The 24,452-nt window shown below is 35.5% G+C and overlaps 2 protein-coding genes across 2 annotated transcripts in view; both read left to right on the top strand.

Moving 5' to 3' along the window:
- LOC140755957 (protein FAM135A) overlaps positions 1-19,847 on the top strand; it is a 31,377-nt gene extending 11,530 nt beyond the window's left edge. The window contains exons 2-17 of the mRNA XM_073091321.1: positions 4,207-4,424; positions 6,128-6,374; positions 6,466-6,495; positions 7,215-7,358; positions 8,029-8,200; positions 9,564-9,724; positions 10,279-10,485; positions 10,733-10,803; positions 10,884-13,861; positions 13,948-14,077; positions 14,158-14,289; positions 14,589-14,774; positions 15,084-15,249; positions 15,321-15,529; positions 15,856-16,103; positions 16,792-19,847. Coding sequence (XP_072947422.1) covers positions 4,207-4,424; positions 6,128-6,374; positions 6,466-6,495; positions 7,215-7,358; positions 8,029-8,200; positions 9,564-9,724; positions 10,279-10,485; positions 10,733-10,803; positions 10,884-13,861; positions 13,948-14,077; positions 14,158-14,289; positions 14,589-14,774; positions 15,084-15,249; positions 15,321-15,529; positions 15,856-16,103; positions 16,792-16,980 — 5,488 coding nt within the window. The 3' untranslated portion in view covers positions 16,981-19,847. The remainder of the gene's footprint in view (positions 1-4,206; positions 4,425-6,127; positions 6,375-6,465; positions 6,496-7,214; positions 7,359-8,028; positions 8,201-9,563; positions 9,725-10,278; positions 10,486-10,732; positions 10,804-10,883; positions 13,862-13,947; positions 14,078-14,157; positions 14,290-14,588; positions 14,775-15,083; positions 15,250-15,320; positions 15,530-15,855; positions 16,104-16,791) is intronic.
- A 1,659-nt stretch (positions 19,848-21,506) lies between these two features.
- Positions 21,507-24,452, top strand: part of LOC140756271 (CYFIP-related Rac1 interactor A) — a 31,572-nt gene continuing 28,626 nt past the window's right edge. The window contains exon 1 of the mRNA XM_073091753.1: positions 21,507-22,099. Coding sequence (XP_072947854.1) covers positions 21,785-22,099 — 315 coding nt within the window. The 5' untranslated portion in view covers positions 21,507-21,784. The remainder of the gene's footprint in view (positions 22,100-24,452) is intronic.

The following is a 24,452-nucleotide window of genomic DNA, read 5'->3' as shown; positions in this document are numbered from 1 at the left end:
TCACCATTTACCATTACTACATTCTGGCAATAAATAATTTTCATTTCATTTCATTTTCATTTCATTTCATTACGACCTTCCAAACAAACATATTTTATTTATGAAACCTTATTAATTACATGCAGAAATAATATTTAATCGTGTAGTTGAATCAATGTAACTATTTAATCTTTTGTTTCCTATTTAAATAATTTATTTAGTGCTATGTTTGATTTCGTGGGAAACCTGCGCTACCCAAATCCAGTTACGCCATAAATTGATTTAGGTCGAGTGCTGAGCGCCGGAGCAGGTGTAAACGAATTGGGGTGTGAAAAGATTTTATCTCCGCATGAAGTGAAACTGTAGTAGTGTAATGCGCTCTGTGCTATCAAATAGTGAAAAGTTCTTTTTAATATAGAAGTTGCAACGATCGTGTATTCCACTTGATGGTGGCTATTACCGCCCATGAACATCTATGATTTACCCCAAATAAGATTAGATTCATATCTGAGGTTGACCGCAGATGTCTTGCTACCCCTGAGGACCTTAATTAGAGCGCCTTAAATAAGTATATATCTCTTACTATACGAATCAAAGAGGAACACAACAGCACTTAACAATAGTGTTATAAGCATGCATAGGTGTGCCAGTGGTGCATCTGGAGCCAACCACAAAGGCTTCTACCACCTTCTAAGTGCATTCATAAAGAAGATTTAATATCTTATAGCTCTATAAGTATTTTGTATTTATAACAGTAGGTAGCAGTTATCTTACCGTCTAGCAATTTTCTTAATTCGGTACTATTTATGTTTACCAAAGTAAACGAATGAACTGCCCTCTTAATGCACTTATACTTATTAGGGCAAGTAGGCCCGCAGTAATTAAAGTAATGGCGTTTCCCTGCAGGGCACAGGTGTCCTGCAGGAAACGCATAAAGATTGTAGGTCGCGGAAATATAACACATATTTTTTTCTCACGTAACATTCAAGCAAAATTATAATTTATCCACAGAAACGCAGTTAAGTATTATAATTAATCTGTGTGACCAAACTTCGCTCGACTTGGTTTATTTCCGATATTCAATATATAAATACAAAATGTATGGTATATAGTTAATTCCACCAATTAGCTGTACGCATTACTAAATTTATTAACTAACTAACTACTAAATTACGCAGTCCAATTAAAATCGGATTAATTCCTTGCAAGCGAACAAACAGACTACGAAACGAACAGCAAGGAACAAACATAGAGACATTTAATTCTAGTTAAATAAACATACATAAATGTACTAGAAAATAGCATGCAAACACGGTTATCCTGGAAAATTCTAGGCTATAAATTGATTAAGATCGAGTGTCAGGCGGTACAGCAGGTTTACCGCAGCAGCAGGCAGCAGCAAAAAGATTACCTCAGCGTGTTGCAACCCTCATTGCTGAGGTATGCTCCTATCGTATCACAGAATTTCCGTATATGGATAAATAAATCTCTTAGAAATTTTGTTTAACTTGGAAGAACACACAATCACAAATCATTTAGTTTTCGTGGAAGCTTTAATGATATTGATTGTACTATTTTTACCTTATCAAAATAAGGTTATTTCTTTTCCATGCAACGATTTTGGGCCATGGCGTCATACCTTAGTTACTGGGTACTTATGTTCACAAAGAGTTCAATTTACGGATCCCCCTCTGTGCGAGTTGAAACGTAATTACGGATCCATATTTATTTCTGAAGTGCGTAGGCATTCTTCACAGATATCGAAACTTAGATAAAATCATAGTTATCAATAGTATAAATGCTTGTCGACGAGTTGAAAACAATTGTCAATTTTTATTCAATACTTAGTAAAATACCATTTTACTTAGTAATACCATCATTATAACCTCAAATTGAGGTGTACGTAATTGTAAATGTACCTACATAAAATCAGCAATAAAAATCTAAGCATATCACAAATATATTAAAATATTTATCGTAATGATATTTGCACGGATCCAACTTGTATAGTATTTTAATTTTCATGATTTTTGCGGGAAAAATAGTTTTCCATCCATTCCATTTCCCATTTCATAAATACAAGAAACTTTAATTACGTATTTTTAACAACATCAATAAAATTGTTAGAATTCGTCTAATTCAAACGTTTTTTTTTAAAAGCAAAGAAAGTATTTTGACAAAAAACAAGACCTAAGAATAATCATGAGAATTTTACATCAAACAGTAAACAAACAAAAACTGTAACAATGGACGAACATTTTTAGATCGGTCATTGAAATCGATCTGTAAGATGGCAGATATTTATGGAAAGCTATTCAGCACATGACTATCTCCTGTTGTCGCTTTTCATTCTCTGTCACATATAAAAATAGAAGAAAAGTAACATTTTGAGGAAACAAAAATTCAAAGTAACCCTTAACCTGTAGTATATGTATATATTATGTGTATTTATTTGAATATATTTATATGTCTATGATATCTATCTTACCTATCTATTTTGTGCACACTATGTTTGTCTATCATATAAATTTTCCGACCATAGGGGCTGCTGGAAGAAATTTCAGTTTGGAATAAGTAGTCCTCTGTACTATTTTTCTTTATAATGCTCTTTTTTTCATTATGTTTCTGTGTACACAAATAATAAATATAACTACGTAGTAGTAGTATTTTTACGCACGTAGAGTACAAATTGTATGATGTTATAGTAGTATTTTTTGAGCATGTCTTTTCGCTGCATTTGTCAAATTTTATCAATGAATTGCGTGCATTATGGAGGTCGGGATCGCTCTACTTTAACCATTGAACTACTATAAATTTAATGCCTAGACCAGTCATAAAATTCTCTTTAATATTTTCTATACTTAAAAAGCTTAAAAAATGACGATTGTAGTAGTAAACTTAAATATACTAGGTACTAGGAATATGTAACTTAATTTTTTGACGTGAAACATCTATAGCCGCACGTAAAACCGATTTCTGGCGTGGCGACGCGCCACGCTATACGATGGTATATATATACAGTCTATATGTAGTAGTGTGTACGGTGTGGCGACGCGTCGCCATGCGGATCGTAATATTTTATTTTATCATTATGACATATTTAGTTCCTATCACAATATGTTCTTTTCTGCATATTACTATTACAAAATAATGTCGATGTTTCACATCTGCCAGGCGTCCCGTGACGGCTCACATTTTTTTCCTAAAAGTAGTTAAATAAAGTATAAATAAAATCATTAAACTATGTATGTTGATGTGCTAGGCTTACATAAATTCACGACAATGTGGCTTCGGTTTTCAGCTTAATCAGATTGGCATTGCGGGGAAAACACCTGGGCAAGACACCTGTAGGACTACCATGAGTTTACAAAAGTATTACTCGCTAGCGACTGCGTAAAATAAATGTATGAAAAATTGTACAGCGCCTCTGGTGGTTACTCGTAGAACTAAAATCCGTAGTGGCGTAACTCGATACGTAAAAATCCTATCGAAATCAAATCGCTAGCGAATGTCATTATTATCTATTGCCATACAAATTCGGTCCCATGAGTAATTAATTTGACAGACGTTGTCAAGAAATACCGCAACGATAGTAGTTATGTTTTTCACTAGCAAAATTACAATAGTTTTATATTTACCATTTCTATAGTGGCGTTTCTATGCCAACTCATGGTAGTGCTACTGTTAAAAGTTACACAGTAACATTGTGTATGACACATTTATAACTAATCATTACAATTTGCTCCTCGTATCTACCTATGTAATCTACTTAATATTTGTATCATTTTTGCATACGATTTTTTCTCGCTCCTAATATATAATTTTATGTAGGTATGTCGTCTAAATTCATAAAATTGTGATAAAATGTATGATGGAAGCAGTCAACGAACTTGCAATTCACCCAATCGTAAATGGTTACTCCCACAAATTAATTTCTGTCACCATGTTCAAATAGAAAAACTTCTTTAAGAGTTCAATATCACTTAAGGGTTTTTTTAACCCTCAACAATTAATGTTTATTACACCCGTATTTACCTTAAATAAGGTGGTTAACACGTCTTTGAAATCACTAAAAAGTTATTTTATACTAAACTATAATTTTATACTATACTTATGCGTTATTTTACACTACAAGGGGCAGAAAGAAGTGTTTGCGTTGCCAATACAATTGAGACACGAAATATTTGCGTTTGAAGTAGTTTTAATAGACTTCCTATTTATCCGCAGGTTGTACCAAGTGCGCGTGGGTCTACGCGTGTCACCCAAGGTGCCGGTGCACTTCGAGGCCTCGGTGTCGAGCGGCAATGGCGCGGCGAGGACTGGCAGGCCGGCCGCCAACGCGTCGCTCGTCGGAGGCCTGGCTGCCTCCCGGGCCTTCCAAATCATGTACCGGAACGAGGAGGTCACGTTGCGGGACATTGTGCACTTCAGAGCTCATTTGCTAGGCAAGTTGTTTTATAGTCATAATTTTATAGTTGTATAAAGTGTAATAGTTAAACAGAGTTTTCTAAAGTAATCGCAGAAGACACAGTTTTTAATTCATGTGAACGTTGTAAGCTTGTTTTACTGTAAGGAATAAGAGAAGAATACTAGGGAGATATATTTAAGCGAAGCAAACCACAACACATATGTGACCGATATCAGGTTCCTAGGACTCTTGGGTTGATTATAGAGGTACATAAGTGACAGTATCCACTGATCATCAGGTGGACTGCTCGCTTGTTTACTACTTACATGACTACATACGGCAAATTGATCCAGATCAATATTAGCCCGGGAAAATCGTTATAAGCACTAAGCTGGTCACATATTAATACATCCCGAGGTTTACCCGGGGAGCGTCGTTTAAATAGCTACAAATACAATGACGACAAATGAAATCTAATATATCATTGACTTGTATTGTTTAAACATATTGTTGGCGTTTGCGTGCCAGTTGCTTGTATGAGCTTATCTTTATGAAGAATAACTAACACCTGTTTTAGTTATTTGCAGCTTTCAATGTTTTATACGCAGATTTATGCATATACTCACCTATTGTGGTACAAATCTATAATTCGACTGAGAAATCCGTACCAAACAAACATCATAAATATCTCCACTGTGGAGTTTCAGTTCTGTTACACATAGAAACCTCACATCGTCATGCTTATATGTTGTTTTTATTTTCTCTTAAAAAGATAATAATTTCGATAATACTTACAGCTATAATCCAATCATTAAACAATCTCGCGGTGATTAATTTCTTGAAAATCTTCCAAAATTAAGTAATTATAACTACGATACTTATAAGTAATTATAACTACATGGCAGTGATAGCCTAGTGGTTAAGAAACTCGGCCTCTCGATCGAGGGATCCCACGTTCTAATCCCATGCACGCACCTCTGATTTTTCGAAATTATGTGCGTATTAGAAATTAATTATCACTTGCTAAAACGGTGAAGGAAAACATTGTGAGGAAACCTGCATACCTTATTTTAATTATAAAATAAAATAAAAAATCAAATCAAAAATATCAAAAAATATTAAATACTGATATTACTGCTGTAACCAGGTATTTTCTACTCTTATAAAGCGTCATTGACTTAAATAGTTAATCGCTGAATAATAGGTTCTTGCTTATATAGACAGCTGACTTGGAGTTCTATGCAAACTTTGACCCCAAAACTGTTATCTCATTATCTTGAATGGCTTGAATGCAAATGAGATTGGCTTACGCCCAAAAATGATCATCGCGTTGTCACTTTATCTTCTTGGGGAATTGTAGTTTACTCGCAGTCAGTGGAAAATAAGTTTTTGAAATAGCTGGGATGACTTACGGCGTGACGTTGGCAGCCTGCCACCACGATTGACCTAATATGCAAAAATGACCTGAATAGTAATGAAATCCTACTATTTGTGTAAGCTACTCAAGATTAGCTGATTTTGTCTCGGATACTATGAATATATCACACATTTTTGTAGTATTTCTGCCGTAAAGGGGCATGTAGCAAATTTGAATAGAAATCTAAATGCTGAATCTGTATTCAAGAATTAGTCTTTGTGTACCTACATGGTATTGCTTGTACTTCCTTTATAAAGCACCATAAACGATAACTAAGATTAACTCAAAGAACGTGACTATCTAAACAATCGATTTATGCACAGTTGACAGCCGCAATCTAAAGGAATCGCTCGAGAGGGCTGAGTGGAGCCTTGGAGTGGAGCTATGGTGCAGTGAGGGGGCGCAGTCGAGCACCCTCGCCCCCGTGTCGTGCCGCGTGCTCAAGCTCCACTTCCAACCCGCCCAAGGACTGCACTACCACTTGCCAGTGCTGTTCGACTACTTTCACCTCTCGGCGGTTTCCATCACGATCCACGCCAGTCTCGTCGCCTTACATCAGCCGTATATAAAGTAAGTCGTGTTCGATGGACACTTCTGTACAACCCTTTACTGACTGACTCAGAATTTTTTCTTCTTACATGTCTATCCGCCGTTCTCCCAGGAAAAGCATTATGCATTATGTGCAAAGCTGGTGGGTACATATATTATATAATGCGCTTAGGTATTCCATTTGATTGGCATTTACGAATGATTTTTTTATTAATTAAAAATTTAAGTGTTTCTGATTTCAAAATAATTGCTTTGTGCACATAATGTGCATTTTTGCAGTAAAATATAACTAGTAATTTTTAAACAAAATTTCTATTTGTATATTCGGACTAATTTCAAAAGCGACTGACTTTTATAAGAACATTCTCACAAGGAATATGACCTAGCGAGAGACACGTACTTACGCTATTTACTTTTGTTTCCGACGTAAAAATAAAGTCACGTGCAAACAACTTCTACATTTGTTATATCATTGTTTCCGGCATAAGAATCTTGCATACTACTAAAGCCACGTGCAAAAGCTTGAAAGCGAAAGCTCTAGAAACCTTTGTCGACTCTATAATTGGTTTTGATGAAAACGAGAATTAGTTTTTCGAATTTTTTTTCATAAAACTATCAAATTACGCTGTAAAATCATCCCATTATGAGAAACACCCATTTATATAATAATCATTAATTGACGATATTAATTTCGTAGTATATTTCTTGCATATCAAAATTAATTAATTAATTTTCGAATCGTAAAATAATATTTGATTATTATAAGATTTCTAAGTATTCATGTTGATACTAGTATCTATACTACGACGAAAATATCTATAAGTAGCCATATATTTGTGTTAATGATTTTATGAATTTCAGCACCCCACGCTCAAGTAAACAGTGGGGGAAATTAATGAAAAGTGCGGGGGCAAACTTCAACGCTTCGGGAAGCTTCGAGAACATTTTGTTTGGTTCTAGCGGCAAGTGCGCTGGCGGTAATTCTAGCAAAATTGCTCATGCCAGGTAAAAACATAATTACGGATATAATTAAATGTTATGTTTTGAAAGCTCCGTTTCCACATTTCGTAAATATTGTTTTCGTGTTTATTTTTGGCACGTTTTGTATTATTTGGAGTTTATTGCACCACATATAATTTACCCCGGCCCCCTAAGAGGCGGCTTACTCATTCAAGGTCTCCCGTAATGCATGTAACATTGAAAACTACGATTATACTATACTTGTATTTATAGTACGAATTTCGCATTTCCATGTCACTTCAAAGGCAGTATTTTTCATGGTTGAACTACAGTGGCACCAATGCTGATTGCCGCACATATTTTTAACTTTTAAGTACAGTTTTTAAGGGAGTAAGGGAGACCTATTTATGGAGTTTTAGAATACGATCTGCTTTGGGTAAACCTTATACATATAATCGTATAGGATACATATAATACTTAATACCTGGCTATCTAATGACCAACATTTTTCTTTTCCATGAACGGAACACCTTACAAAGCAGTAAAAGCACAGACCTGTATCTAAAAAACAAATACAGGTCTGTGAGTAAAATGATACGGTATTTTAAAAACAAAACCTGCAGAAATCGTCATTTAAATATAAATAATTTCATTTCATTTTATTATAGAGTCACTCAATTTACAATTATTTTATATTAAATCTTAATATCCCCAGGCAAGTGCATGCAGAAGTGTGCGGCATTCTCCTGGGTTCCCTGGAGGGGCTGCAGAGCGCCCTGGCGGTGTGCGGCTCCACCGGCGTGCTGCTCACGCCAGACGAGTCCTCTTCCAACTCTATCGTGGGTGAAGTCGCACAGAGGATAAAAGACCTGAGTGATGGTGCTAAGGTGATCATATTTAATGGCCTTAGGTTGCAATAGAGCCTGTTTAGAATTTCACTTTTGTAGAAATCAAGAAAGAGAATTACATGTTTTAAATTCGTAGATTGATGTTGGTATATGTATGTAAAAAGTACCTACTTTGTTACTAAGTTCTAAAAGCTCTGCTCAATCGGTCTATGAATCTCAAAGTGATAATTTGTTTGTGGTTTCATTCAAAATTCGGGGCGGCGAAGTATCTTTACTGGTCTATGATATGCGTGTGCATGTTTCATGTTTTGTATCATTTTTAATGCGTTAACAAGTAGTGGTTTGTGGTCTATATATTGTATCTTTTAAGGTGTACAACTATCCCTATCCACGGGAACACTGCCGACAAACTGTTACACAGTTTGGCAGACTAATGATATATGTTTGAATGTACCTTATGAGATAAAATAAATAAATAAAAAAAAAAAAAATCGATTACAAATTTCCGAATAGATACAGAGGAAATTTATTGATACGTAATATTCTAGGGAATCTTAAAAAGAAAAATTATCTTATTACACGCAGTCGCAGTTATACCTATAAACTAGTAAAATATACTCTCTGCACGAGTGAGAATATACCTACTGTTCCATAGATCCCCGCGTCTGGTTGTAGAGCGTACTCAACATCATTGCTCAAATGGCCTGCATGTGTGCCGGAGTGAAGAATCTAAGAGAGTATTAACTTACGCGTTACGTAACATAGGACATGTTAAGAAAACTTGAACTTATATCATAACGTAGATCGTAACGAACTATATTTTGAAGGGTTTTGCGTCTTTTGAGATAAAATTTACTTTTTTAATAATAAACAAAACGTAGATCTTTAAACTTAAAAACTGTATATGCTAAGTTTTAACTATTTAAAACTCGATTTCGTAGACTAACTGTTATTGAGATAATTTAAAGTACTTTTTATTATACGTAACATCCTCGAAAAATCACATTGGAAAAGCTTTGAAGTGGAGTAAGCTTTCCAGCTTTAACAGTTTCGTGCCCAACTCTACATCATATAGGGGTTGCAGGTTTAATAAATTTTGTCCCTGTAGCCCCGGGACCAGAATAGGGCTACGGTATCCCCTGCCTGTCGTAAGAGGCGACTAATTGGGGGCTCCGGGGTTGCAGGCGGCGAGAGTGGAAGATCGAACCGTCTAGCAAGCGACCCCTGGAAGGACGGCGGTATGTGTGGTCGCATAGCGTCGTAAACACCAGACGGTGTGGCGAGCTCTGAAGCTCATCCGGGCGGAGCCCGAAGGGGCAATGCGTTCAGAGGACTCCGGTTGCGTTTCGTAGGAGATCCCGGAGGAAAAAAAAAGGTTTAATAAATTAGAATTCTGCCGCAGAAGTCCGAAGCGGGCGAGGAGGAGGAATGGGCGATGGGCGCGGCGCACGACATCGCGCGGCTGTGCGCGGAGGTGACGCTGCGCTGGCGCGCCTTCCTGCACCACACGTCCGACCGCCCGCACGTGCACCACGCGCTCGCGGCCAGGCACCACGCGCTACGGTATGTAGAAAACACATATACAAATACAATACAATTATACATGTACAATACGGCTAATGTCGTAAGAGAGATTCTGCTGCTTTTGATGCTTTCGTATTTTAGCTTAAAGAGTGTGGTAGTAGGGAAGACGTGTAGTGAAAAGTGGGGCGAGTTCATCTTAATGACCAAGCCCCAAAGCATTTTAATTGGTTTCAAGTAGAATCCAGTTTTTAATGAAGTTGGTTAACGATGACTAAAGGCAGCAGCTATCAGTTAACATTAAGTGGTCATTGCCTACTTTCGTAGCCTTACAGTTATGACAACAGTAGTGATAGGAACACGTTGTTTACGTATCATCTCACACGTTAATAAATGTAATTAATTCAGATGTCATTTCCGAATTATTCAGAAAGAAAATATATAGCAACCGTTCAATTTATCAAATCATAATTAAATTGAATACCTGAAGATGTATTATATGATAAGAATTTCATCTATAAAGATGCAAAATAATGTATTTTATCGTATGTTGTATCGAAGAACCAATAATGACTGTGAAACATTTTAAATTGCAGCATCAAACGCTTCTCCGAGTGTTTCTTCGTGCTGGACAACCCGCGGCACTCGCTGGCGGGCTGCTACGACAGCAACTACCAGTCCTACCAGAGCGTGGGCGAGACGGCGCGCCGCTCGCGCTACCTGGCGCTGCTGCCGCCGCTGCCTGTACACTGCATCGCGCTGGACGGAGATCCTCATATCATGCCCATTATCTTCGAAGATAGGTACATATTATTTGTACGTTGATCTGTCAAGTCAAGTAAAAAAAAATCTAAGTACAGGATTCCGATCTTAAAGCATTCTAACTTAGTTCTGACGTATAACGTTAGAAACTTGCGATCAAATTTGCTGTTTAAGCATTTGTTAATATATTGTATTAGTTGTGACATTAAGAAACATCGTAAGTACTTTGTTGTATTTACTTGTAAGTACTGCAATTTAAATTAATCAAAAAATATTCATCGTTTTCAGGTATCAAGATACCGCAGAATTTGCGAGACGTCGGTCATTTTTAAGTTCTAATGCAAATAAATCTGGAAGTGGTCAGTAATAAGATAATATTTTTATTCATTTATCGATAAATAATACTGGAAACTTTAAATAAAATTAAATCGTTTTTCAGATCCATTTTTATGTACGGAGAGTGTTGGAGACGATTGTGCCTGTAGTGTTAGTTCTATGATGGATTCAAGAAGACCTTCATCAGAAGCGTCACGAGTTACTCTTTCGTTACCTAAAACTATAATGGATGTGTTAGAACCCCAATTTAATGCGCCAAAATCGAATACAAATGTTGTGCAAGCAACGCTCACACTGGCCCCACAAAAATCTGCTCGTGGTTCACCCAAACGAACAATCGTAAAACAAAATGTTGTGGAAATGACCAAGCCACATAATAAACAACTAGAACTCACCGGCCGAAATAGATACATTGTACAAAATAATCAAATTAGCGAAATTCAGCTTCCTCCTAATAATGCATTTGCTTCATGTTCTATACAACAAGGTCAACAACTGTCAAGGTATTCTGCCTCAACATTATTGGATATTAATGCTACGAAAAACGACGCAGGTATGTCACGTTCGGGAAGAGACAAATCTGATACAAATGAAGTTACTAGACCGAAACTTGAAATTACTAGCGGAGTAAGTACACTACCAGCGAGACATAGCAAGTCTTTGGATCAATTAAGAATTTCACAAATGACGCCGCTTAGCGTACAGACATTATCCAAAAATGTAAGAAATAGTTCAAACACCTCTGTTAATTACCAGAAGCCATATATACAACCGCAATCAATAAAACCGACAACTCTTCCAAGAAGCGTAACAACAAGTGCTTATCCTACGAACACCACGACACGTTGTGCATCTAAGGGAGACGATTACAGAAGAAATATCAATGAATTTAGAGAAAAATATAAAAATCCATGCAACCTTAACATTAATACACATGGAATGAATAATGAAGTGTTTCATAATGTAGGGTATAAGTATGATGGAACGATGAAATCGAATTCTAACCAAGTCTATGGTTATACTTTCGGTAATCAGGGTAATCTGCAAGCGAATAATGTTATTCGCAATCCGTTAGAATTTCAAAGAGGTTACAGTGTAAATTTACCCCGTCCCATGTTGCCTCCACGTAATTCTTACCCACCGGTTAGTGGAAAAACTCAAGTGACTGATCAAAATAATTTAGTTCCAAACAAACACGTGCACAGATCAAACTCCACTCACGTGTTTCATCAGAATGTTGACAATCAACAAATTGATATTGAAGCAGCCCGTAATCAATTACGACATGAACTTAACTATTATCTTCAAAAAGGCGATTGGAGTTACGATTTCAATACTGGAAGTCTTATTCAAAACTACCAAAAGAAATCTAGCAAAAGTAGTGACGATAGTGGCTTTGTGATGACATTAGATAGAAGCAGTGATGGGACGTCTAAATCTACTTATTCAAAAACTCCTCCATCAACTCCCCACTCCACAATACCTTCTTTACGGCATAAGAAGAGTCGTTCCAAAGAATCTAAATTAAGCAATTGTGCTAAAGACACTGCTAAAATCAATACAAGTCGAGATTCGTTGAGCAGTCATCATTCGATTAGATCGAGGGATAGTAAATCGGACAGACAAACGCCTAAGTCTGATCGAAGTACTCCAAAGTCAGACAAAGGACCATCAAGATCTGGTAAAACTACACCGAGATCTGGTAAAATAACACCACGATCAGGCTTAGCTACTCCAAAATCTGGTGGAACGACACCAAAATCTGGCCTGGCAACACCGAAAAGTGGTAGATCAAGTGGCAAGCCTGAAAAACGTTCCAAACACAAACCTTCTGAAAAAATGACTCAACTAATGTCTGAAGCAGCATCTTCTTCTAGCAACGAAAGCATTCCTTTCGAACTGAGACGCTTAGAATCATCAGCCAGTGTACCTTTTAGCCTAGATCATGGATCTGAATTAAGGCACTGCAGAAGTGCAGCGTCTGTATTGGACGAACCAAATTTAAACAATAATTTCGGCTCAGAATCTCTTCCCAATTTGGCGCCTCCGCCAGCATTTGAGTCTCCCCCATTGGATATTGGCGACAAAGATTTTAAAATCTTGCCGCCCGAAAACTTTTTAAATAAAGAAGACAAGCTGAGTAGAAGTAGTTCTACTTCAAGTCTTAGCGAACAAAGTGGTTGGGTATCAAGCGGACGTAGTTCTGGCCCCTCCTCACCCGATAATGCCAGTTGTCAATTAAACCAAAATTTTGCACCTCCTGGCAGCTCTACAGCTTCTAAAATATCTAGCAAAACCTACGAACAGCCCGTGGATGCCCGGCGCCGAGATGCCGAGAAAATAAGTGATTTTAAAAGAACGGTGTTAAACGGTGAGCAACTTCGAGAACGGTTACTAAAATTAGCCGTGAAAGCAGCCCAGACAGCATCAAATGAAAAAATAGAATGCTGTGACAAAGAAGTATGCGAGGAATGTACAATATGTAGCGACTCTATATGCACCGACAGTCAATGTGAATATAATAAATTAATGCACAGTAACGGCATAGACGCGGGTTGTAACTCGGATACATGTACAGCTAGTTGCTACCAACAGTGTTCTGATATGAGCACAAGCAAAATTAATCAAAGGCATAACTCTTTTAGTGCAATTCAAGGCAAATCATATGCCTCAGTTACTAAAACTTCAAATGAAGGTACTGTTAAAAAATCTCAAACAATAAGCGATAGCTTACATCCGTATATAAGAAAAGAAATCCCAACAAAGCCTCAACCTCAACCTCAACCTCAACCTCAACCAGCACCAGCAAAGTCAAACAGCAGTAGTATGGATAAAACAAAATTAAAAGACAGAATACAGTACACAGAAAAATTGCTAGCAGCTGAAATAAGGAGCTTAACAGTAGACCGTTCTTGTAAAAGCCACAATAATAAGAAGGGAGGTCCTGGAACGTCGGGACAGAAATATAGTAGTAAAGCTAAATCTGAAGTAGACTTAAGTCATTACAACGATGACGACTACGAACATCTGCCTCCGCCGCAACAATTTAGGGATGCACCTCCACCACCTGATGAATTTAAGGTACATAAAGCACCCTAAAAGTAACAAAAATATTGATATTGTAAAAATATTCAAGAGATAATATTTCACTTCATGTTTCATTTCAGGATCCTCCATCAAAATCGCCGATGCTCAGTCGACAAAGCAGTAAATCGTCAACACCATCCAAAGCTTCACGGCAACCAAGCCAGCCAACAACACTCCAGTTGGACAATCCTTTGTATCATGTCTGTGAAGGTAATATAGTATTAATTAGTTCTTGCGGTGATGCTTTAGCTTCTAACGCTACTAACCTTCTGCTATTGGCCTTACAACAGGAATATTAGAACGGAGAAAGCTGAGACCTCATCAGTCGATAAGCGCTGCCTCTGCACCGTCGACCAGCACGCTTAATAAGAGCCAGAGTACTGGAGAATTAGCAAGCAGGAATGAAAATGGCGGTATGAAAGGTAGCTAAGATCTTAAATTTATATATACAGCAGTATAGTTAGTATATAATGGTAATGTTACGTTTGTAAATACAGTAAAATGTCGATTTATAATTTGATTGCGGTTTATATTATTATTTACACCCCCTGAAACCTTTAAAATAGTTGTTTTTTTTCGACTCTATCGGCTAACCTTATGAATTTTCAAAAGAGTCACAAAAGTGTTAAGAATATAGAATAGGGATTTTTATATAAGTGCCTAAAACCTACATACTTTCACAGCTTTAAGAGTCTTAATTTTTATTGCAATTTGTTTTCAGATCGTGAAAGTAATCTTGTGAGTATTTTCGGATTAGCAGAATCCGAAAGATTATTTGTAAAATGCAGAGAAGAGTTCAGACAAAGCGTAAAATACCCTGGAGCCATTTATTCTGACTTCCCGCCGGTTGACAACTCTCTGCCATACTTCCATATCAGTGATGAATACAGAATGTTTAATCCGGAAGGTAACTAAGTTTTAATTTTATTTCAAACAAAAATAAAAGATCTAGCCTCTATAATTTAACAAAATACCTGGTTATATACATCTGAAGGTAGTAGAACACTTTGGTGTTGGTATATTATAAAAAATGCGTTCCATTGCAAGCAGAATGTTATATCGATAAGATGCTGAATAAAAATGTATACGTATTAGTGTAAGTAAAGTGTTGAAAAGATCATCACCTCCTTTCATTATGGTTTGGTCTCGTATAATCAACTGCAATTGACCAAAATATTATGACCAATATATTATAATGAACTATCTTGCGTTCCAGGATTACATCTTATAATCTGCGTTCACGGTCTAGATGGAAATGCAGCAGATCTAAGATTAGTCAAAACCTATTTGGAACTAGGGTTGCCCGGAGCTCGTCTGGACTTTCTTATGTCTGAGAGGAATCAAGGAGACACCTTCTCTGATTTCGACACTATGACCGACAGGTATAGCATTCTTGAAAATACTTTTAAACTAAACGAATTAATTTTAACAATTAATTGATTTCTTTTTTCAGGCTTGTCCAAGAAATAATGACTCATATACAGAACTCGAACGAGCCAGCTAGAATAAGCTTTGTGGGTCACTCTTTAGGTACTATTATTATCAGATCGGCGCTCGCTAGACCACAAATGAAGCCCTTCTTAGGCAAATTGCACACGTTCCTCTCGTTGAGTGGCCCGCATCTTGGCACTCTTTATAATTCAAGTGGATTGGTCAATGCTGGTAAGTTCATAATTATATTAATTATCCGTCTGATCTAATTCATCAAAAGGTATTTTATATATGTTCCACTGCTTCCTCTCCTAATCCTAAATCTCCTCTGAGATTGAGAAGGATTTAAGTCGTAGTCCCCCAAGTACGTGTTAGTATACTTGCATACCTTTAAGATTTTGTTACAGAATGATCAACGTAGATGTTTTCATGATTTTCTTCTTCATTAAAAGCAAATATTAATAAACTTCTAATAAGTACATAACCCAATAAATTCAGGGGTGCCCCTGGCAGTTTTGGGGGCTCATCAATTAAAAGAAGAACTATCCTCATTCCAGGCATGTGGTTCATGCAAAAGTGGAAGAAATCTGGCTCGCTCCTCCAGCTCTCGCTCCGAGACGCGTCAGATCCGCGGAGATCGTTCCTGTACCGGCTGAGCGAGAGGAGCCAACTGCACCAGTTCAAGCACATCTTGCTGTGCGGCTCCGGCCAGGACCGGTACGTGCCGCTGCACTCCGCGCGCCTCGAGCTCTGCAAGGCCGCGGCGAAGGACGCGTCGCTACTAGGACAGGCTTATAGAGAAATGGTAATTATAAAGATGTTTGTACTGTACCCACTAAGATTCCCTATAACGTAGGTACCATACACATCATCATCATCAACCCATTAATGACCCAGTGCTGGGCATGGGTCCCCCATCTCAAAATGAGAAAGATTAGGCCACAGTCCACTGCGCTGGCCAAGTGTTTATTGGTAAACTTCACATACCCACAGACGTTTCTTTTTAAGATTTATCAGATATGCAGGTTTCCTCACGATGTTTCCTTCACCGTTTAAACAAGTGATAATTAATTTATAATACGCACATAACATTGAAAAATCAGAGGTACGTGTTTGGGATTTGAACCTCGGACTGCTCAAGAGATCAAGAGGCCGAGTTTCACAACCACTAGGTTATCGCTGCTTGCACCATACACACCTAGACCAATACACAAACGTCCACACACAAAAAAGGAAACTAAATTCATCATCTGACATCCGACTGGCTGGTGATCGAACCCGCAACCCTCTGCGCGTCACATCGGAATGGTGACGTCGCCGCCACGCGAGTCGTCTTAGATTCTTAGAAGAAAGAGCTACTTTGCTCGCACTTTTTGCAAAATAAATGTTTTCTTTTACGTTTGTTCGAGTAATTTATATGGAATGAAAGTAACAGGTTAGTTTTTCCTTACTGGAGTATGTACTACTTATAATCTCACCTTCTATATTTGCAGGTGCACAACATGGTGTCCCCGCTGGCGGCGCGCGCGTCCACGGTGTCGGTGGTGCGCTACGACGTGCAGCACGCGCTGCCGCACACGGCCAGCGCGCTCGTCGGCCGCGCCGCGCACATCGCCGCGCTCGACTCCGACCTCTTCATCGAGAAGTTCCTTCTCGTGTCGGCACTTAAGTACTTCCGATAACAACTTACCACTAAAGGCGGAGACAGGTTTACGACTGTCAGTCTAGCTCGATATCGGGGATATTGCTCACATGCCCAGTGTGAGTAGTAACCCGACTAAAGATAGAAACACGTGTACGACTGTCGTTCTAGGTCACAGTATCAGGAATTATGCTACGACACATGGCAGTGGGTTTCCTAAGGATACGAATTTTCCTCGTAAAATTCGTTATGCAGATTCAACTCTTGCCAGACGTTGTTTAAAGAAAAGTTCCTCTTTGTATCGGCACTAAAGCATTTTCGATAAACACCAATAGTACAATTTAAGGCAGAGACACATTAACGACTATTAACAGTTACTATAACTTAGTCATGCTTTTAAGTTATAGTTACAGTTTGTGTTATCTTTAATTCTTTGCTTTATTATAAATCAAATACATTGAACATTCGATTTTTCACACAGCATTGATGCATAATCGCATATATCGATGCCTTAATTCGCAAATCAGCCCACTCAACTTTTTGTCAAAATGTCTTTTTTATTTATTTTGATAGTAAATGGCGTTGAACGAAATCAAAATAAATAAAAAAAAACATCTTGAAAAAAGGGGAGTTGGCTGATTTGCGAATTAAGGTATCGATATTACATTGAAGGTAGGATCGTAACAGAGAATACATAATAATATTATCAAGTCATTGTTCTACAACGTTATTGCATGTTATCACATTATATATTTTATTTTAACGATTGGTTATTTTTATAATTGTGCATTTCTAGGCATTTATTTACCAGCACGAAATTTATTTACCTTGTACACCTTATTTACTTACGCGTATCTGCGTATAAAATATTGACAAATGTATTGAAATTTGAAACGCTTATGACGAAAAATTATCTTCGTCAAGGATGCTAGGATTACGCTAGGAGGGAATTATAATAAATTATATATAAATATATATTATACTTATATAAATTTTATCAATCTGAATCGGTTAAAAGAGCTTAGAGAAGTTATTTATTTACGATATTGATGTTAATACATTTTTTTGCACAATTTGAAACTTCTTTATAAATCAAATAATAATATGTAGTTAATTCTCACTCGCAAACAATCCTTGGGTAAATTTTTGACAGTACAGACAAGACGTGATAAATCGAATGTAATCCTACTTCTACGTAGAAATATGTTGACTTTCGATGATGCTAGGTTTTAATTAATTAATTAGTGTTAAGACGGATCTTTACACCAAATAATTAAGACTACAATTTAGTATGGTAGATAATAACATTAGATGTTATTCGTATTAGGTATTAATTGTTGTGTGTATGAACGGTGTCACATTCTGGATGTAACAGTCTCTTTATTTACTGGATCGCGAATAGTTCCTTTATGTATAATATGTTTTATAAATAAAATTATTACACGACGCAATGATAAAATAAAATCGCTCCGATAATATCTAATTATCTTTCCGTTACACCAACGTGTGGTCGTGAATTAGATATATAGGGTCAAATATTTTTGGTTTAAACAATATTACTTAATTTGTTTTATTGTATGTACACATATTTCTTATTTTCTACTTTTTTAACTCTTTCTAAAGATTTACTTAATTTAAACGCTCACGTCGAGTGAACCTTTAATTGTTATTATTGCATTTCAAATCACGAAGAATATAAATATATTACGTCACCCCTTTTACTCTGTTTTACCAAAACGCACCAGGTAAATACATTTATTCGCGTAAGAGCAAGCCCTCATAAATGAGTTTAAATCTACGCTCTATTAAATAAAATAAATTATATAATGTAATATCCAGCTCTACAACGGCATACTGATTTCAATTTGAACTTAAGTACAGTCATCGACAAAAATACTTCAAAATATATAGCTAGTTTTAACTAAAAAGGTATTTTGTAGAATACATAACAATATATGAATACTTTATTAAATTTATCAGTTATAATGGATGAAAAATATAAATACCTAATAAAATTGCAAACAAACTTTTGCCGATAACTGTACATATTTTATTAATATGTTCAATATTCGAAAATGGCTTAAAATCAACTACCTACATACCTAGGTACATTTAACAAGTCCTTGTGAAGAGGACTTAGCCTTATCAACATTTGCTAGTAACTAAAAATGTAAATTTTTATCGAATGTTAGACTGATCTTTAAAAATATACGATTATTAAGATATTGATAAGTTTCATAGATTATAATTTATTTCTTATTTGTAGTAATTATAATTTGATAAAGAACGATTATAAATATCTTGCTCTGTCCACTTTTTCTCTAATTATTATCTGTAGGTAACGTTTTATACAGGGGCTCGAAAATTCTAGTCTTGGTTTATGTTTTATATAGATGTGTAAAGTCAGCAATACATTGAGTTATATAATATAAACGTTTTATTGAATAACAGAGTGTTTAATATTATTTTAAGATGAATTATCAATATCAAAGACGAAAAAAATATTCCATTTACTTCTTAGTCCATTGGGAAACAGGATAGCACATCTGAACTGCAAAATAATTGAGAATGTAAAATTATTACAATTACACTGGGTAAATGACGACCTTGAGGATATTATATACCCGAAGATTTGACCCAAACAATAAACCTACTTAATAATTATAATTAAATGTGTTGCTGACATTTTATTTAGTTAAGTTATGAATTATTGTAATACCTCGATTGCTCATGGGCATGCTTTTGAAAAGTGGAAATTACGTAGGATCTATGTATAATGGTGAACACAGAAAATACGAATTTTGTAAATAGAGAAAACAAAATTTTATTTGTAAATTACAATCGTATGATTAATGGCAATGTGTCGATGTTATACACTTATAATAAATAAATAATGCCTGTGACGTGTGTTTTTACTTTTACTTAAAGGAACCTTTTACTAAAAGTGTTACTAAAAAGGTCAATATCTTTCACAAAAAGCGTTACAATAATATACAATAGGTTTGACATTTTACTATGGTAAGGTACATAATTATACTACTTTTTAAATGCATTAATTTCAATAGTGCATTATGTTCCAACCTTCGTGAGTTACAGGGGGAGAAAGAAAAGATTTCAAACTTGTAAACATGACGTAATCGTCAGAGGTAGTGAATAGGCATACTGTATAGTTAAAAACAGAACTTATCATAGTTTGCGGTACCATGGCCATATTAATTTCCTTTAATAAATAATTTGTAAGCTCCTGTGCTCTGGCTTGAATATAAGTACTTAGTTAAGTACACCAAGCATGAGGCGTCCTAATCCTATCTTCAATATTCCTCTCATAGTTGAGGTCAGTTATAAAAAAAATCAATTCAATGATTGTTGTGAAATTTTGTATTCGAAGTTTCTTTCTTCGTATCTCTAAACTCCAAACTGTTTTCTAAGCATTATCCAAGTATCTCAAAAGTCATTAAATTATGGCGGATTTACTGCAGAATGTAGATAAATAAAGAAAGCGCAAAGAATATTGACGAATATTATATTTACGAAATTATTCTTAACTACGTAAATAGTTTATACTACAATTATTTTAACTATCACACCAATTTTTGTTCAATCTTTTTGTTACACTAGTGCCATTCCATAAGGGTTTCCGCACTGTTATTTACTGCTTACATATCGAAACTTTTTAATAAATCGCCCATACGAATTGGTTCTCTATCCTGTACCACAAAATATTCCTTTTTATTTTGTGCCTGTACCCTCCACTCTAAACATGCTTTTAAATCTCTATTACTTTTTCTTATTGTGGCTTTGGCGTATTAACGCTCAGCCAATGACAAATAAAAACGGGGAAACGAGAGGATTTGAAAAATAAAAACCGGATGGAATTTGGAAAAGGAAGGATCAGTAAAGTAGTTTAAATATAAAATAACATACACATACGGATATAAATCTTCAATTTTATTAAATAAGAACTGATTAATTATTTATTGTGGCATCGTAGGTTTTGCACATAGCCAATGACATTTAGCTTTGACATTTATATTTTTAGTCTTTTTTTATAAAACGACACGCTGAAAAAACTATAACGAATCGTTAATGTTTTATATGTTATTATAAAAGTTCTTTGCAATTAGGTTTTTTTCTAATATTCCGTAACATTCTCCTATATTATATCAGAAACATTAAAATAAGTTATTTCTTACAGGACGGTTTATAGTTAACGTGTATACACCTTTACAAATACAGGCGAGTAGACTCGAGGACGAGTACATAAACAACTATGCTAAGCAGTTGCTGAGCTCGCCGGTCCGTTCTCCACAAGTTTTTCAATGCAAAAAAAGAACAAAAAGCAAATGAATATAAACAAGTAAATAAATGAACCTCTTTGAAGTCGTATTTATACAAGAATTGTACGCCAAGTCCCTAGGCGAATTATTCGCCGATAAATTCATAAACGTACATACGTTAATTGTAGTCTGTGGTCTTTAGAGACCACAGAGTATTTAGATACTCGTAATTACTCTGTGGTTCATCGGTATATTTCTATTGTCTATGAACTCTAATGTCATGCGTCTGTCAGTTCTGTCAGATCGAAGTCTGCGAATGAGCGAAGTCAATTCCCTTGGTGGGGCATTATCAAATTGTGTGTGGGACTTCGTTGTTACTGTTTAGTTGGGCGTTGTATTTTTAAATAAAACAAGATAGTTAAATAAAGAATTCCTATTAATCTGTGAGAGTGTTTATTTACAATACAATATCGTGTTACATTGATAAATTATTTATTAATAGGCAATGCAGTGTTCGCTATCAATGAGTTTTTTATAATAAATAAATTTTGATCTTTATATTTGAAAATGGGGAAGCTGTTGAGTCTTTTAGCCCGGGACGATTCAAACTGTTGTTCGTCTCCGAGATACGATATTTTTTTGGATTTCGAAAACGCAGCCCCTACAGACAACGAGCGCGACGTTTACGAAGAAGTCCAAAGAGTTTTATTAGAGTCTGAGAAAATTCTGGAAGAGATACAGTGCTATAAAGGCGCGGGGAAAGAAATAAAAGAGGCTATAGCGGACCCGTCGAGGATAACACAGGAGCGAGCGTGGCGCGCCGTCAAACCTTTAGTGGACAAGTTGCTTAGATTCTACAGCCACTCCTTGGAACTCCAACGGGTGAGTCACTTTATTTAAATTTAGAACTATTGATTAGTTTATTGTATTAAAATAAATAAACTCAGACCCTAGATACTTAGTCACTTACAAGTTTAAATATTTTATTAAGACATACCCACAAATTCATCAAAATATTCTGAAATGATCTTCAAATAATTTCAAGAGTTTGTTTATTTGAAACATAAACACGTTATATAATTGTGACTGTTGATGAATAATATTACTTCATTGTTCATGTATTATTGTTTACAAAGGAAAAATTTATCACCATATAAGAAATAATATAATAATATTTTTTATAGGTACATAGCATCACAGGCTAGGCATTGTGAAATATTTATTATAAAGGTTATATATAGTAAAATCATAAATTATGGATATTTCATTAATTTCGATACATTGTACATCAAACACATGATAAATATGAAATGTGAATTTTTTTTATCTATTAAAACACCTTCCGAACTTCAAAACCGAACTAGCTGCTTAAAAACTTAATTGTGCCTGTACATGTTTCCTCTATTCCATCCCACATGAGAGGATTTTATAAAGATGCCGAAACACAACATATTTGGAACTTCGAGAAAATAATCTTCCATTTAATAAATTTACATTTTATTACAGTTTGGCCGTTTAAGGATTGATTGAAAAATTCTCCTAAAATTATCTTCCTTAAAATTGAAATTAAAATTTTGTCACAAATATTTATTCTAATAATGTCATTGTAACAACCTCTTAGTAAACATTTTCAAGTGTCTATCTATAGCAAATTTAGATTTTAAACCCTTTGACAGAGGGACAGAAGGACAACAAATTCCTAAAAACACTAGTTAAAAACTTTCCATGCGTGTTGCATAAAACAGGAAGTAACATACACTTGCATATAAAAATGTTTGATAAGTGATTTGTTTATAGAGAGCACTGGCTGTTATCAGAAGGATGTTATCTGTATCAGTGGTGATTAGTGATGTCACTTGTGAGAGATACCCAAAAGGATATGGAGTATTGTTGTTTTAAAAATACAAATATGCATTTAAATGTATCAACATATAGAAGAATAATGGTATTCATTTATTAATATCATATAATTTTTTTAACAAATAAAATATCTGATTTATATGCCATTACAATGTAGAAAAGAAGTTAAATAAATGTAGGTTAAGTCCATAGTTCTCAAGTACTAAACTGTCTTAAGACACTAAAACCTGTTTTGTTAAATATCCTTTCAATAACCGAAACCCTATCGAAATTGGATCAGTTGTTTTGAGAGAATTGCAGACATACAATATTCATACTTACATAGTGGTTGAATAGAAAACTTCCTTGTTTGAACTCTGTTAAAAACAATAACTGCCTCTATGGAACGATACCTATTAATTAATTGGGATATTTATCAGACTGTTTTAAATAAAAATGTCGTTTTTTAAAGTCATAAACTGAATCTAGTCCGACTTTCTTGAGTCTAAAGAATTTGTAGGAAGGAAAAGTGATTTCATTTTAAATTAGGACAGGAGGGTGAAAAGTTAGGGTAGACGGAGAAGTAAACGAGGGCAAGTGGCAGCTATTATTATGTAAAGTGGTTTATTAGGCTTTTTCTGTACAATCTTCTAGTAAGAAGTTATATTTCTGTCTTTTACCCTACATTCACATGATAATTGTGATTTGTTAAACAGAAAATATACACAACAAAGTAAACACTGGGCCAGTTGGGTAAAATTGTATATAATTGAGTAGACAGTGATGAAAGCATACTATGAAACAAAATTATACAAGCTAACAATCTTCTGTTTCCCAAAAAAGTACGGTAAAAAAAATGAAATATAATTTTAAAGTAAAATGTTTTTTAATGAAAACATTTGAACGTTGGCATCTGCCACCGCTTTGCAAGATGTTTCTTGAGCAACTGAAGCTGTAGTTATTTCAGACCACCTAACACTTCTCTTAACTATTCTCGTTTTGTGGATAACAATCGAGAATCAGACAATAATGCATTAACAATCTATATGTGCACACAATCAATTATGTTAACACAGAATAAATATAAATATCAGGTTCTTTAACAAGTGTATGAGGGTGTTCAATCCCCTGTGAAACACCCTTCTGACACTAGACTCGTGTAGTGTTAAAGGTTACCACCCTCTTGTTCACTCTAGTACATAGTAAACTATTAATACAATCATTATATTTAACTTAAATACATAACGATGTTGTATACTAAATATTGGTGTTCATAGTCTCAATATTTAATTTTAAGTATAGTCCGCGCCAAATTGCTAGTCCGCTCTGAAGTCGTTACGAGCAGGTGTAGTCATACAATTTGCTATGGCGATGCGATTCATTTCTATATTCAGAG

Source organism: Epargyreus clarus, unplaced genomic scaffold (genome assembly GCF_041222505.1).
Source record: "Epargyreus clarus isolate Ecla_fem2 unplaced genomic scaffold, WU_Ecla_fem_2.2 ptg000034l, whole genome shotgun sequence".
In the NCBI taxonomy this organism is placed as follows: domain Eukaryota; kingdom Metazoa; phylum Arthropoda; class Insecta; order Lepidoptera; family Hesperiidae; genus Epargyreus; species Epargyreus clarus.
The sequence above is the reverse complement of the archived record's forward strand: the minus strand, read 5'-3'. Positions and strand labels throughout refer to the sequence as shown.